Consider the following 14,503-nt stretch of genomic DNA (forward strand, 5'->3'; position numbering starts at 1 on the left):
TGTCTATTATACATAGGCTTTTAGTATGTGGAATTACATACTATGTGCATTTCCATATGGATTTGTCTTGGGCACATCCAATCTTGATTTACTTTGGCTATATCGGAAGACAGGCTGCCTGGAGGCCATTGGTATAGCCATAGGATAATCCTGGTTTCCTTGTCTTCTTCCATTGCGACTTTCATAGGAACCATACGACAAGTCATTATACCGCGAGGAATCGTAAATGTTTTGGTGAAAGGATGAATTCCACTCTCTACTGCATGTGCAAACAAAACAAAAGGAAGGAATAATAGTGACCAAAAAGATAAGATATATCTATTTTTCTTTGTTTTTAGATGTGCAGTATTCAAACAATTTTTTTGACATAAATAAGTTACACATCATCTTATTTTACCACGTTTTAAAACATTTTCATAATATACAATGCTTAGAATCCAGATGTCAAAGTTCTGACATAAGCTCCAATCATTAACTGAATTAAAGAGACTAAAACTTCAGTCCCACTGAAGTCAGTGGGAGGACCATTCTAAGTTAAGTATATGCATAAGCATTTGTAAAATCAGGCTCCAAGCATGCAGCAAACTTACTATCTGCATATCTGCTGAAAACTTGATGAAACTAACAAATCCCTGGTACCTGCAACTATAAATCCTGAAACGTATTAATCTAAAGTGTAAAATAATAACAGTCACTATGATAAGTGTAGAAATGTAAAAACACAAAGAGAGAGACAAATTAGTAAAGGTAACATCTTTTATTGGACCAACTATTGTTCGTGGGAGGTACAAATTGAGTGACACAGAGCTCTTTTTCAGATTTGTACATTCCACCAACAGAAGTTGGTCCAATAAAAGATATTACCTCACCTACCTTCTCTCTCTCATATCCTGGGACCAACATGGCTACAACACTGCAAAAGACAGCCTCCACAGACATATTCTCAGACAAGTACTAAGGAGTGATTAAAATGAATAGCAAAAATAGAACTGGTAAAAAGTTCCACCCCACCCCCACGAGTTCTAAATATTCAATTCCCTTTCTTACCAACAGTATTATTGGTCATCAAAACTTCATAAATTATTACTCAAACTTACTCTCTGTTAATCTCCAATGTCTCTGAATAGTGATAGTCTGGGTTTTCAAAGGCTTCATTATAGTGAGAAGACATGATGAATCTGATTCCTTGATTACGGATGAGAAATCTTCTTTACCCTGAGTCTTTATTGCTTCAGTATTATATTAGTGGGTGGTTCATTCTGAACCTAATAAAAGACAAAAGTTAGATCCAATAGATTTTCTGCTCAATAGCAAGGAACAAAAACAATAGATGTCAGCATCTAGACAAAAAATGGCTTTATACTTGCTGGACTAATAATTAATAAAGCAATAAGATCTATATAAATGGAGAACAGTCTCAAGTGAATATAGCATCATCTGGGTCCTATTTACCCTCTGGACAACATGTATTTACCAGTAGTTACAAAGATAGTGGAACTGGCTATGTAGAAATGCAAGTCCTCATCTAAAATTAAGGGACTAGATTGAGCATGAAGCATCTGTGTAAAAAGACTTTCCCAACATTTTGACAGCATAGAAATCAGTTATTTTAAAAGATACATAACAAACAGATGATCCCTGATCCACAGACTGATCCTGTTTCCCTTTAGGTACATTTCACTGACTTCAAACCACAGCCCAGATCCTGCAAAATTGGCACACAGAGATTTTCATCTGTAGATCTCAAGTATCTTACAGAGAGATGGGTAAGCATAGCTGGTTATGTCTTTACTGCTTAAAAAAAAGGTATGTTTTTATATTGAGATAGGATTTTACAGTGAGATAGTTAATGAGACAAGGCACTGTAGTTTTTGCTTTAAGGTCTACCCTGGGAGGAAGGGAGTATGGGTGTATACTCACTGAAAGCTAGAAACATACGGGAAAAGCTCAGCAGATAGCACCCCACAAAGATATTCATGTTTATGTGAAAATAAATTAGTACAAGAGACAAATGTGTTATAGTACATTACATCATGTTATTGCATTGTATATATCAGGATCAAATCACACAGCTATATCCAGATTAGTGCCTTCACCAAATACTTGGTAATAAAAAACTATAATAAGCAATTTAAATATATTCTGCAGTTGCTCATCCCATTATGCAAACAAATAATTACTGAATGAAATCTGATATTTGCCCACAAGAGACTATAAACATAAGCACTTAATGTTAAACTTTTCATGTTGTTCAGGTAACAATCCCACACATATCAAGATAGACCAAAGATTAAGAGCAATTTAAAGTAACACATTAAGCCAGTAATCATCTGACCAAATTAATCAGTTATGCTAGTGTACATATTTTTATATAAAAGCCCAGAACCTAATCCTTCCTCTTTGCAGCAGACAAAATGTGGGTTTTGCTTGGAGAAGGATTGCAGGATTTAACTTCCAGTTATTAATATAATAGTGAGAACTTTTCTTTGACTTCGTTTCTTTAAAAACAATTGGTGTGTGCTAAATAAAAAAAATTCTCTACCAGCTTTTTAGTAATTAGCAGATTCACCGCACACCCAACGTAAAAGCATAGGGTTTAAAAGAATTGCCAGGATTACAGTATAGTCACAGCCTTCTGAGAAGAGCTGGCTGGAAAACAGAATTTCCCACCTATGAAAAACTTAAATTTTGTGGAAAACAAAAACATGTTTGTTATGATTCAGGCCAAAAAAAAATCAAAATTTTTCCACAGGAAGAAAATTTTTTTTGAGAATTTGATTTGGGAGAACCAAAACAGAATTTTTCAGCTTACTTTCTGAACTGCCAATTCCCTCAGAAGCTGGCTGCCCTGGGAACTGGGCAACCCATCAGGCTGGTAGCCAGAAAGCCAGGTAGCCAAGTTTCTGTCTAAAGTTTGATGGAATTGATACATTCCCATGGAATGTGTCAATTCCATCAAATCAGCATTTTCCAATGGAAGACTGCTGTGTTGGAAAATTTTCGACCAGCTCTACTTCTGAGACACACATTGCTTCTGGAAAAGCAACAGAGGATTCCTTCAAAGTAAGCCTACCTGACATGCGGAAAAGGCCAACCAGACACAAAAATCCACATACCACCTCTTCTTCTTGCTCCCCTTAAAAAATAAAGCTCAGCCACGAGAACTTGCAGAGCAACCCTGAGAGACAAACTCATGAAAGGTAGGTCCCAGGCCTCACTGCTCTCCATTTCCATTCTGTTTAGGTTCTTACAGTGCAACCAGCACCATCATCTCTCTATAAATTTCCATGAGGCACTGGTGTGGTATGGGACCCAGCCCATTGCCTTTTCACCAAGAAGTTGGGGGGGAGGTCATTAGAAGTTGGGGAAAGGGTCATCGTCGGGCCATGTGATGCTTTCCTTCTCTTTGACCTCCGATGCGGTCCTCTCAGTCAGCAAGAGCTAAATATTTTTATACTAGTCTCACTTTGAAAATTCTTCTCTGACTGGATAAATCTTCACAAAACAACTACTGTTGAGGGGGAATGGAGGAAGATTAAGGGGCATTACTGAGTCATTCAGCAAGTCTCATCTTCACAAAAAGGAAGACTGGTCCAGTGGTTCGGGCCCAAGCTTAGGACTCAAAATCCTGAGTTCAATACCTTTCTCCCCCAGAATCTCTGTGTGACTATCAGCAAGTCACTTGTGCCTTAGTGTCTCTTCAATAAATTGGGGATAACAACACTTCCTTACCTCACAGACCTGCTGTGAGTATCAGTGCCTTAAAGATTGGGAGGCACTCAGATACCATAGAAATGGGGGCCATACAAGACAGATAGGTGACCATCAGGGAGTTGATACTTTCCCTTAGATTGGTAAATAGCTTGAGGGGTTACAAAGTTCTGGAACCTCAGAGCCCTTTGTAGGCAAGCACAGCAGTGTTGCCAACTTTCACAATTTTATCATGAGTCTTATGATAATTATTTTTCTCCTTAAAGCCCATCTCCTGGAGTCAAGTGGTTATGTGATGATTTCAATCTTCATTCTTAAAAAAAAAAAGTAAGTAGCATTCAGGACTGTGGAGGAAGCTTAAAAAATGTGACCCCTGTGCACCCTAAAGGCTCAAAAAGTAGAAAGCAAATGAAAAGAACACTATATCTAAATCTATTATTTTTACATAATCATGATTTTAAAAGCCAAATCGTGAGTCAGGTTCACCAAAAATCATGCGATTTTTGAATATTTGGGGTGGCAGTACTGCAATATGCTCATTTTTTCTGAGTCAAGTGCCAAAAGAATAGCCATATTTTCCTTCCTCCCTCTAAAACACATGTGGTAGGCAGCACCAGGACCTAGTTCTGCAGATATGGGGATTTCATTTTGTAGACACTAATCCTCATTTAGCACATAAATCACACAGGAAGATATTTGTAAACATGCACATCCAGTCCTATCAAGTTTCAAACATCAGTTAAAACAGGACCTGGTGCTGCTATTATACTTCTAGTAGTGTCAGTATATAAATAGAGTAAGTATCTGCTTTTAGTTATGCAAATCCTGAAGTTAAAAAAAAAACAAACCTGGAAGTTGGCTTTAAAAATAATCTTCAAGTTAGCAATTGTTTTTTGAACTACAAGGAAGTATATCTTTCTTAATAACCAAGCACAAAAGGAATGTTAGCCATCCAAGAAGCACTAATATTTGATATAGCAGATTAAACCACACTTTTTTTCTGTAAGGAGTTGTTAGTTTTTATAAGGCATGGCTGGTTCTCTCTTTATTGTGACCCTCTGAGTTTTTATATTATGGATTCCTTTCCTGTTTAATATACTCTACCCAATTTCATATGGAAAGATTTCTCTCCAAAGCCAGAAATTCTGCTCATGACTAGCATATTTTAATTAGTCAGTCTGTAATTGATATTAAAAATATATATATATATATATCAGGGTATCAGGTTCTAGGAGTATACACTGCTCTTTTGCTGATTCACCAGATCAGGCAAGTCCTATTAGGTCCAACAAAGTAGTATCTAATGGAGTGTCTCTCTCTGAAGGAAAAGAACAATCAGACCATGTGAGATAAAACTTTAAGAGGAAGCCAGGCTCTGGAGAGCACTTAAGCTGAAGTTTATATAAGATAAACAGTGAAAAAAGGCTGAATCATGGACCACTGCTGTCAGTGGGAATTTTATCATTTATGTAAGTGGGGGCAGGATTAGGGTCACAGTGACAAATGTCACTTGATCTTCATTCAGCATCTGTTTTTATTTAAGATGTTGGGTGTACGTGAGACCTTGACATTATTTTCATTGATACCCTGGACCCTTGTTTCAAGATAGATAGAGCCCTGAATTGTAGATCTATTATGAAAGATCCAGTGACTTCACAACAGACGGCTAGTTTTAGTGGCAATCATTTTGAAACTGTTGGAGGCTCAGTATAATTTGAGTTGCTTGACCACTATCCTACAGGCCTAGCATAGCTTCAGTTGCTTGCTTGGCTATTCTGACCCCTGTAGCATGACATCTTCCAGTTGGCAGAGATGAATAGAACTACCAAATAACCTTGCAGATGTCTCAGTTTCTGCATAGCATGGCACATAAGACAAAATACACAACATGTATGCTTGCAGCTGCACATAGATAATGGTGATGGAAACAAGAAGTTACCCTTGAATATCTGTGGACTACATGATTTCATTGCCAAGGCACATACTTTTACACCGCCCCTCCTATCACCAGATGTTGTTTTGATGACCCCAGTTATCATGGTGAGAATGGAATGTAGTTAAGGATGAAAACCCAATGTAGGTAATTAGCATATATGATAATGAGTAGAGAGGTAATCAGGTGAAAGTAATTTATGGAAGGGTATAAGAAGTCATTATTTAGACAAAGGGGTACAATCCATCAACACCTGGACTCCGCGGGAGGTGCTGCTGGTTGGACCAGGAGGATCCATTTACTCCCTGGCAGGGCCCCTGAAGAAAGCCATTCCTGTATACAACCTTCTGAGTAACTACATAGCTCTCCAGGCTTAGTGAGTATGATATATTGTAGTTAATTTTAGGCTCTGTATTTAACTAGTATATTTATATAAAACCTTGCACATTAAATCTTATTGATCTGCAAATTGGGTGTACCGTGTCTCACTGGTATCCACACTGATCACTAAGTGTCCAGTATCAACAATTGGCATCCCTGCTGGGTTGGTTCCATCAGCTGTGAGTGAGACCATCTTGGAGGTGTATGGTGCAAGGGTTTCTCTCAGGCCATGTCTATACTGACGGCAGCAAATTCGTCGCTGCTGCCAGATCGATCTTTCTGGATCGATTGAGCAGTCAGTGTAGACCCACTCAATTGATCAAGATGTCGACGCTGGTAAACCACCCCCTCAAGTAGTGTAGCGCTGCGTCGATGGGAACAGCGCAGTGTAGACAGCGCGCAGAAGGGAAGCACAGCAGTCGACATGAGTTACGCAAGCTACTCTGCGTAGTTTGCATAACTCCCGTCGACTACCGTCGAATCACCAGGTGAGTGTGGACCAGGGCTCACTGCGTGTCAGAAGGGTAGCAACCTGTCTGGCACAGTTCTCCACGAAACTGTATCTGTATTTGGCTTCAGGAAGAGGGCATTATGTCCTTTACAGGAATGTGTTGTGAGTCAGGCTGTCGAGGGGTTGCCACTCCCGCCCTCCTTTCACTAGAACCAGTCTTGGATACGGAAGCATTTGTGGATGACCTGGGAAAGGACCCATGGTCTGGAGAAGCATTTAAGGTTAAAACAGCATCTGCAGACTTGATGCTCCAGTGGAAACAGTTCATAGAGACAAAGCCTGATCATAAGAAAAAACATTTGGCTGCTTTACAGGGGCTGGTTTTAGTATTTAAAACCCTTACTGAAGAGTTAGGGAAATTAGCCAAAGAAAACAAGGAGCTGCATGAACAATTGATAGCATGCCAAGGTCAAGTATAGAAACTGAAAATAGAGTATGAATCTTCAGTGTCCCACTATCTCACTCAGGCTAATTTGCTCTCTAACTCTCAGCACGATGCAGAGGGGTACAAAGAGGAAGCTAGACAGTGGGAGAAAACAGCTCATATCTGGGAAGCAAAATGTGAGGATGCGCAAGTTGCAGTACGCATTGTCCTGGAGGAGAAAAAGAGGGAAACTGAGGGCCAGTCCCATATAGTTTGTTGGCAGCAGTTGTCTCAGTGTACAAAGCAGTTGGTTGGTACTCAGGAAATTATTGCTGCCATGCAGGCAGATGGAGGTTGTGACGGTGCAGAGTGATGGTATGCAGGACTTTGATCTGTCATCCCTCTGTTATGCAGAGGCTACATGGGATAAGAACCAGTCAGATCAGAGCATAGAATGTCCTTCCCCCTATGCTCCTTTCAGGCAGATAGTAAAACAGCTGGCTGAGGCGGATATGCTGTGGGTTACTGCGCCCATGGCTCTTGTGATTGTAGAGATCAAGAAAGAGACTATTGGAGAGGGGGAGGAGGAAACCACCACTCACACCACCACGAAAGTGAATAAGATACTGAGACCTGAGCAAGTGCAGGCACTGAAAATAACTTTAGGAAACATCACCCCTGACAATGTGGTTGCCTGGTTTGCACAGCTTACCACAGTGCCTCAGTTAAATTATAGTGATTATGCTTTGCTCTTAAAGGAATGTCTCCCATTAGACACCTTCTTGGGACTCCCCGTGGATATACAGAGGGGTACCCTTATGAGGGATGTCTTTGAGGTAGTAGATCCTGGCAAGCACACTGAGATATGTTTTTATCCGGAGTGGCAAGCCCTAAGCGAATGCCCTGATGCTTACTTACAACATAAAAAGATCCTATGGCAAGCTCTGGACACAGTCCCTTATGGACACAGACTTTCCAACTCGTTTCGTAGAAGGGCTACGATTCAAGTAAAAGTTACTTTGGGTACTCTAAATTTAACAGCTATGACATGGGAGGCACTGTTAGAGTTCAGCAAGCTCATTTACTAGTGAGCCAAGCCTTCCCTGATAAGCACAAAGGAACATTGCTGCACAGACGGGAGGAAAAGTGGCTGCTCAGATCACCTTTCAGAATCAAGGATGCAAGGAAGATGATTTAGTCCTTGAGGGCGTTAACAGGGCGCGGCCGAGGGCGAGGCCGTGGGAGGATAGATCTTCTGCACCGGGTACTGTGAAATCGAGCTCTCCAATATGCCCCTAAAGCTCTAATTGATGGCAAATCAAATAAGCAGCTGGCTGACCTGATTTGTCAGAAGGAAAGGGAGTCTCACACTCCAGAGAAACGTGTTGATGAGGGTCAATGGTCGACCCCACCACCGAGGGGAAGTCCTCAGAGACATAGGGCAGCATGGCATCCCTGTGTCCCCTGATATATGCGGCGCCTTTAATATCTGATAAACGAGGATGACCCCACTATTTGGGTGGATTTTGAACAGGAGGCATTCGGACAGCATATACTTGTAGATACTGGTGCCACTATTTCATTAATTGATGATGGTTTAGTTCCTGCAACGGTCAAGTTAAAGGGAAAGCACCGGCAGAGGTTAGAGGGGTTTGAAGGTTCTAATGTAAATATGCCCCTCTCTCATCCCCTTACTTACACCATTGTAAGGAAAACATGGACAGGGATTTTTGGTTTGGCACATGCTGGAGAAGCAGCGATTTTGGGCATGAATTGTATGCTTAAAATGCAGAATGTTGTTGATTTAGCTAGTTGGGTGTTGTGGATTGGATTGGGAATTCCTAGAGTTGTTGCAGCTGCACACAGGGTGGCAGCTCTTAAAGCACCAGAGCCACTCTCAGTTGCATTAGAGTAGTAGCCCATGGATGTTGCTCACATAGTATAAGCACACTCATAAGCATGGGCCAAGAATAAATTGGATTGTGGCTGGGTGAATGCCTGTGTTCTTATTGTAGGACCTGATCCACCACCCCAGAAGCAGTACAAATACCCAAAGGAGGCTGAGGAAGGATTGTTACCCATGATTTCTGCTTTCTTGCAGCAAGGAGTGCTAGTGGAAACATAGCATAAATAACTCCCCCATATGGCCAGTCCATAAAGTGGACGGGAAGACCTGGCAACTTACAGTAGATTACAGGGCTTTGAATACATGTACACTCAAGAAAGCCCCTGTGGTGGCCAAGTTACCAGAAGTGATGGCTGCAATAGGCATGGGAGCTAAATGGTTTTCAGTACTGGATTTATCAAATGCATTCTTTGCTACTCCTTTGCATTCTGACTGCTGGTATAAATTTGCTTTTACCTATAAGAACCATCAACGCACTTTCACGCACGTTCCACATGGGCTACACTGCTCCCCCATGATCTGCCACGCTCATGTTATTAAATTATGGCACAGCACTGATGACATCTTCCAGTTGGCAGAGATGAATAGGATTACTGAGTAACCTTGCAGATGTCTCAGTTTCTGCATACTACGGCACGTAAGACAAAATACACGACATGTATGCTTGCAGCTGCACATAGATAATGGTGATGGGAACAACAAATTATCCTTGAATGTCTGGGGGGTACACTGTTTCATTGCCAAGGGACATACTTTTACACTGCCCCTCCTATCACCAGATGTTGTTTTAAATGACCCCAATTATCATAGTGCGAATGAAATGCAGTTAAGGGTGAAAACCCAATGTAGGTAACTAGCATATATGATAATGGAGTAGAGAGGTAATTAGGTGAAAGTAATTTATGGAAGGGTATAAGAAGTCATTATTTAGACAAAGGGGTGTGCTCCATCAACACCTAACTTCGCAGGAGGTGCTGCCAGTCAGACCAGAGGATCCATTAACTCCCTGGCGGGGCCCCTGAAGAAAGCCGTTCCTATATACAGCCTTCTGAGTAACTGTTTAGCTCTCCAGGCTTAGTGAATATGATATGTTGTAGTTAATTTTTGGCTTTGTATTTAATTAGTATATCTATAGAAAACCTTGCACATTAAATCTTATTGATCTGCAAATTGGACGTACCGTGTCTCACTGGTATCCACACTGATCATTAAGTGTCCAGTATCAACAGATATCATGGAAGAGATAAGTGACATGAGAGGGAAAGTGAGTCCTGATTATGGCACACTTCAGCAGCCTATCCTTATTCAGAAAAGTATTTAAAAGTAGTTAACTTTAAGCGTGTGATTAAGCCCTGTTGACTTCTAAAGAGCATGTTTCAGTCCCATAGAATTATTTGATGAATAGGCCTCTGTGACTTAAACTAAAGAAATAGCTCCACTAAACCAGTTGCAGACTATTATCCTCTGTGGACTAGCTACTGTACTAGAGGGTGACACAACCTAGAACCCAGCATGTGACACTTGCTACTTTTATATCCAAACATCTTTAAAAGCAACTATATATGGCAACTACAATAACTCAACCCATTCTGTGCAAACTACCAGTGATTGGGGGGGAAAAAAGGTGTCCTAAAATGCTACAACTATTAAAATTAGAAATAGCCAAACTGAAATATGGCGTGATGTATCAGACAGAAAAAGGAAAGATTTGCATGAGTAAGAAATTGTGAATGCTGCAGGAGATAGATTTCTGCTAAAGACTCAAAAGGAAGATCAGTTGAATCTTGTGCTGAGCCTCTACTTACACAACTTGAAAAAGATTTTATCCAGCCCATAATCGGATCACTGGAAAACCAGCTATGTATATTTCTAAGGCACCCATCACAGTTGTATCTAGGCTCACATGTAAGTAAGAGTCCATTCCAAACTATGCACTGATGCATTCTATGAAGCAGAACAGGACTGAGTCTGCTTTTAAAAATAAATAGTAATCTTGTTACTCCCACTTTCCACTAGCCAGCACTGACAACTACAGTCAACAGAATACTGGTGCGTGAAAAGACTGTTTGGGCACGCGCACGCACACGCACACACACAAAGAAACCAGTTCTAAAGAAGAGTACCAGTTTGGAATGATAACTATTCATAGAAAGACACAGCACAGTACACCAATATGGTAAGAAGTCTTGAATAATTTAGGTTTAATTTCAGTAGAATGGTTCCTTTTGCTTTGCATCAGCTTCTTTATTCTGCATTGGTAACATAAACCTAATCAATTTTGTTGCCAGTTTCACATTATAATTTAATGACATGTATCAATTTCAAGAGCCTCATCAACTAATTCAATTGGAAAGACTGATGTAAATTAAATGAGTTATAATTTTATAAGAACAAAAATGGTAAATATATTTACTGTCTTCAAGCTTAGAAGGATATGTTTCCCATCTGTAATTTCCAGGTCAACTTCCTTTTTGAATGTTGTAACCTCACTGCTATTTATATGGCTACCTGTGGGAGTTCATTTATTTTCAAATTAAAACATCAGCTCGGGGGTGGAGGCAGAAACAAATACACACTTCAATATGTTCTAATGAATGAGTTCAGATGTGATTTCAGTACGTAGAGAACTGTTTTGTAACAGAAAAACTGTCCACTTGCCATGGCTATTTTCCTCCACTCTACTCTTCCTTGTATCCAGTTCTCAGACAATTTCATACCAACAAAATATAATTGCTTTTTAAGACAAGACAGGACTACTTAAAATACAGTGTAACACATTGGTGAGTGTGTTACCCCATCCCCCTCTGTACCCAGTCCACAGAGCATACAAATATGTTACAGCCCCTGCTAGAAAGACTTGGCTATATAAGGTGGATCCGCTTGTGCTTTTAGCTGCAGATGTCTAGTACAGTAATTGTAATATCATACTACCAAGGGTAATTTGATTAACAATCCCTTTCCGAGCACAAGATAAGTTTCTGCACAAATTAGGTGAGACTGCACAGCACTGTGTAAGATGTTTATATTGTAGTAACAAATATGTGAGTGCCAAAACACTGGGCTGCAGTGGCTAACCAACTTTGGCAAATGAACAGGTACTATTCAAATGAATCAAGGTCTCAGACTAGAGCAGCCGCCAAGTGTTCACACCAGAATCTGAACATTTGTATTTGATCCTCTACTTAAGCGTTTCTCAGCCTCTTCTGGTTTGTGACCCCTTATTCAAAGTCCAAAAACGTCACAATCCCCTTATATATACACACTATTAAAACAAGAGTAAAAATAATTTTAAAAAGGTATCAGTGATAAAAAGAAATGTACATAATTTATGTATGTGTGCGAGGCTGATAAAGAATACCTGACTTTGAAGGGTAAAGGGCATGTAGGAGCGAGATATTCTCTACCATCTATTGTAATAAAACTCAATGCCTTCTGACCTCCTGGGAGGGTTGCAACCCACTGGATAAGAAACACTGCTGTACATTAACCTGTAACTAGGGAGCCAGATTTCTGTACCCTTAACTCACATTGAATGACCCCTCACTCTACAAATCAGGGGAGCTGATTGTGAAGTCAGTGCTATGATATTGCAGTAAGGGTGTTGGACTCTGTCCCTTGTGACTATTTTAAATGAATGCACAGCAAGGGGTTAACATTTACAATGGGGAGGAAAATTGCTGCAACTTATTCTACAAGGACCCAATCCTGCTCCAGTTGAAGTCAATGCATGTTTTGCCATTGATTCCAGTACAAGCAGGATCAAACCTCAGCGGTGTCATCACCCTGGAGACCTTTCAAGTCATTAATAGAATCATAGAGTTGAAGGCCAGAAGGGGCCATTGTGATCATCTAGCCTGACCTCCTGCATAACACAGACGGCCAACCCCACCCACAGGGATCTGCACTTCCATGTTAGCTCTTAGTCTAAAAGAGGCAGAACATTTCACTGAATGTATAGGATACAGAGGGTTTTTGGACCATCTAAGGTATCAAGGTTTAGAAGCCAATGTTAGCTTTTTAAACTTAACAGAGTTCAGGTAATCTGTCTTACTTGTTTCATGGAGGCCTTAAATCCAATTTTTATTTTAAATTGTATTTTGCATGTGTTTAAATCTTGCTGTGAATTAGAGACTTCATAACGCTTACATATGTTTTCATTTGAAGTTCCCTGCTACTCAATATTATTTGACTTGTAAAACAATATCCAGGTACACACTGTACTCTAAATTTCTGCTTGCTGTCTCTCTCCCTCTCTAGAGGTAGAGAGTAAAAAAAACCATTGAAAATAGCAATAGAAGAAATCACATATCCACAACAATAGCACTCAGGTCCCCACACGGTCTTGAGAGCCTGGTAAACTGTAATGGTTGTTAATGGCAATAACACAACCAGCCCACCTTTTTTCAGTAACGTTTCCTTATCACTGATGGTCAGAACTTTCCTCATCAATTCAATTTATTCCTTTCACTTCCTCATTGGTCAACAGGTCCAAAGGTTCCCCAAACAGCTGTTAGATGGTTGCCTTGGCATGGCACGAAGTGGACATTTTTAAGGCAACCCCTTGGACAGTTTCTTTCACCCATGAGTTCTAGAGCTGGCCTCCTTCCCCGGCACAGCAAGGTCAGGGCCAAACTCTGCTGCCTCTGCCTATCCCAGAGGGGATGCCACGTCGCTACAGTTAATAAAGGATTCCTCCTGGACTAGTCATGGGGTGATGGGGCCAGAGAGCGGAGAAGAGAGGCAGGGCGAAGCGCTTGTCACTTACTCAGAGAAGGGGCTGTGCAGGACGGGCTGGGATCAGCGGCTCTCCAGGCTGCAGCCCTGCACAGTGAGCGCGGGGTGGACCCACCGCCAGGCCAGCTCCAGTCACAGCGGCGAATCGACCCAAGCCCCCCGGCTGGCTCCGCGGCGGGCAGAGCAGGGCGCTCCGCACCTTGCGCCTGGCGCTTGAAGCCGCTACTCCCGGAACTCCAGCTGCGGGATTTGCCGCGCCGCGCCGCTCGCACCTACCTCCCGGGGGCGGGGTGGGGAGCCGGGATCAATGGCAAGGCGCTGCGGGGCTCGGCCCGCCGGCGGGCGCTTTCTTAGGGACACCCAACAGCGCTGCCCCCCAGGCGCCCTCGGCTCGCTCCTGCTAAAGGGAAGACGCGCTCAGCCCTTCCCTGCAGCAGGCATCGTCCGCTCCGCGGGGCCGCCCAGCCCAGGTTTAGGGCTTGAGCCGGGATAAGAACGCTCCAGACCCTGGCAGGGGGCGGGCAGGTTTGCATTCTGCGGCTAGCCGCCACAACCCAGCCCCCGTGGCGGTGGCCACACGCTGCTGCTAGGGCGTGTCTGTCTGGGGGCGGGGAGGGAAGCACCTCCCAGCCGCTATGTAGACAGGTGTGTTAAGTAGTTAAACCTCTTCGGAGACACGTTTTTTTCCTGAAGACAAGGCCCCTGCTTCTTGGTGCTCACTGCAGTTGCTTGGCCCGCCTTGCAATGCCTGGTGCTTGGGTTTATTTATCTTGGCTGCATTTTGTTTTCTGCAGTGGTGGGGTGTTCTGTTCTCACCCTCTCAGGGGTTGCTGGCTTATCCTTTAGCTGAAGGGCTAATGCTCTTTCCAGTAACTGATGCCACATATGTTCTAGATTGTATTCAGATTTCTGAGAGTGTTAATAGCTTGAAATATATTCATTTATTTTGATTTATAACATTAT

General features: G+C 41.9%; 1 protein-coding gene across 6 annotated transcripts in view; it reads right to left on the reverse strand.

Annotated features, from left to right (window-relative positions):
• Positions 1 to 14,102, reverse strand: part of TMC5 (transmembrane channel like 5) — a 45,181-nt gene extending 31,079 nt beyond the window's left edge. For 5 of the 6 annotated variants that reach the window (XM_067551043.1, XM_067551042.1, XM_067551040.1 and 2 more), the window contains exons 1-3: positions 13,572 to 14,102; positions 1,098 to 1,265; positions 42 to 259 (exon numbers count right to left, since the gene is read on the reverse strand). In XM_067551043.1, coding sequence (XP_067407144.1) covers positions 42 to 259; positions 1,098 to 1,171 — 292 coding nt within the window. In that variant the 5' untranslated portion in view covers positions 1,172 to 1,265; positions 13,572 to 14,102. Of the gene's footprint in view, positions 1 to 41; positions 260 to 1,097; positions 1,266 to 13,203; positions 13,525 to 13,571 lie in introns of those variants that run through there. The other variant, XM_067551041.1, reaches the window with a different exon arrangement.
• Positions 14,103 to 14,503: the final 401 nt, after the last annotated feature.

Source organism: Emydura macquarii, unplaced genomic scaffold (genome assembly GCF_026122565.2).
Source record: "Emydura macquarii macquarii isolate MOO-44397 ecotype Brisbane River unplaced genomic scaffold, CSIRO-AGI_Emac_v2 contig_1348, whole genome shotgun sequence".
In the NCBI taxonomy this organism is placed as follows: Eukaryota; Metazoa; Chordata; order Testudines; family Chelidae; genus Emydura; species Emydura macquarii.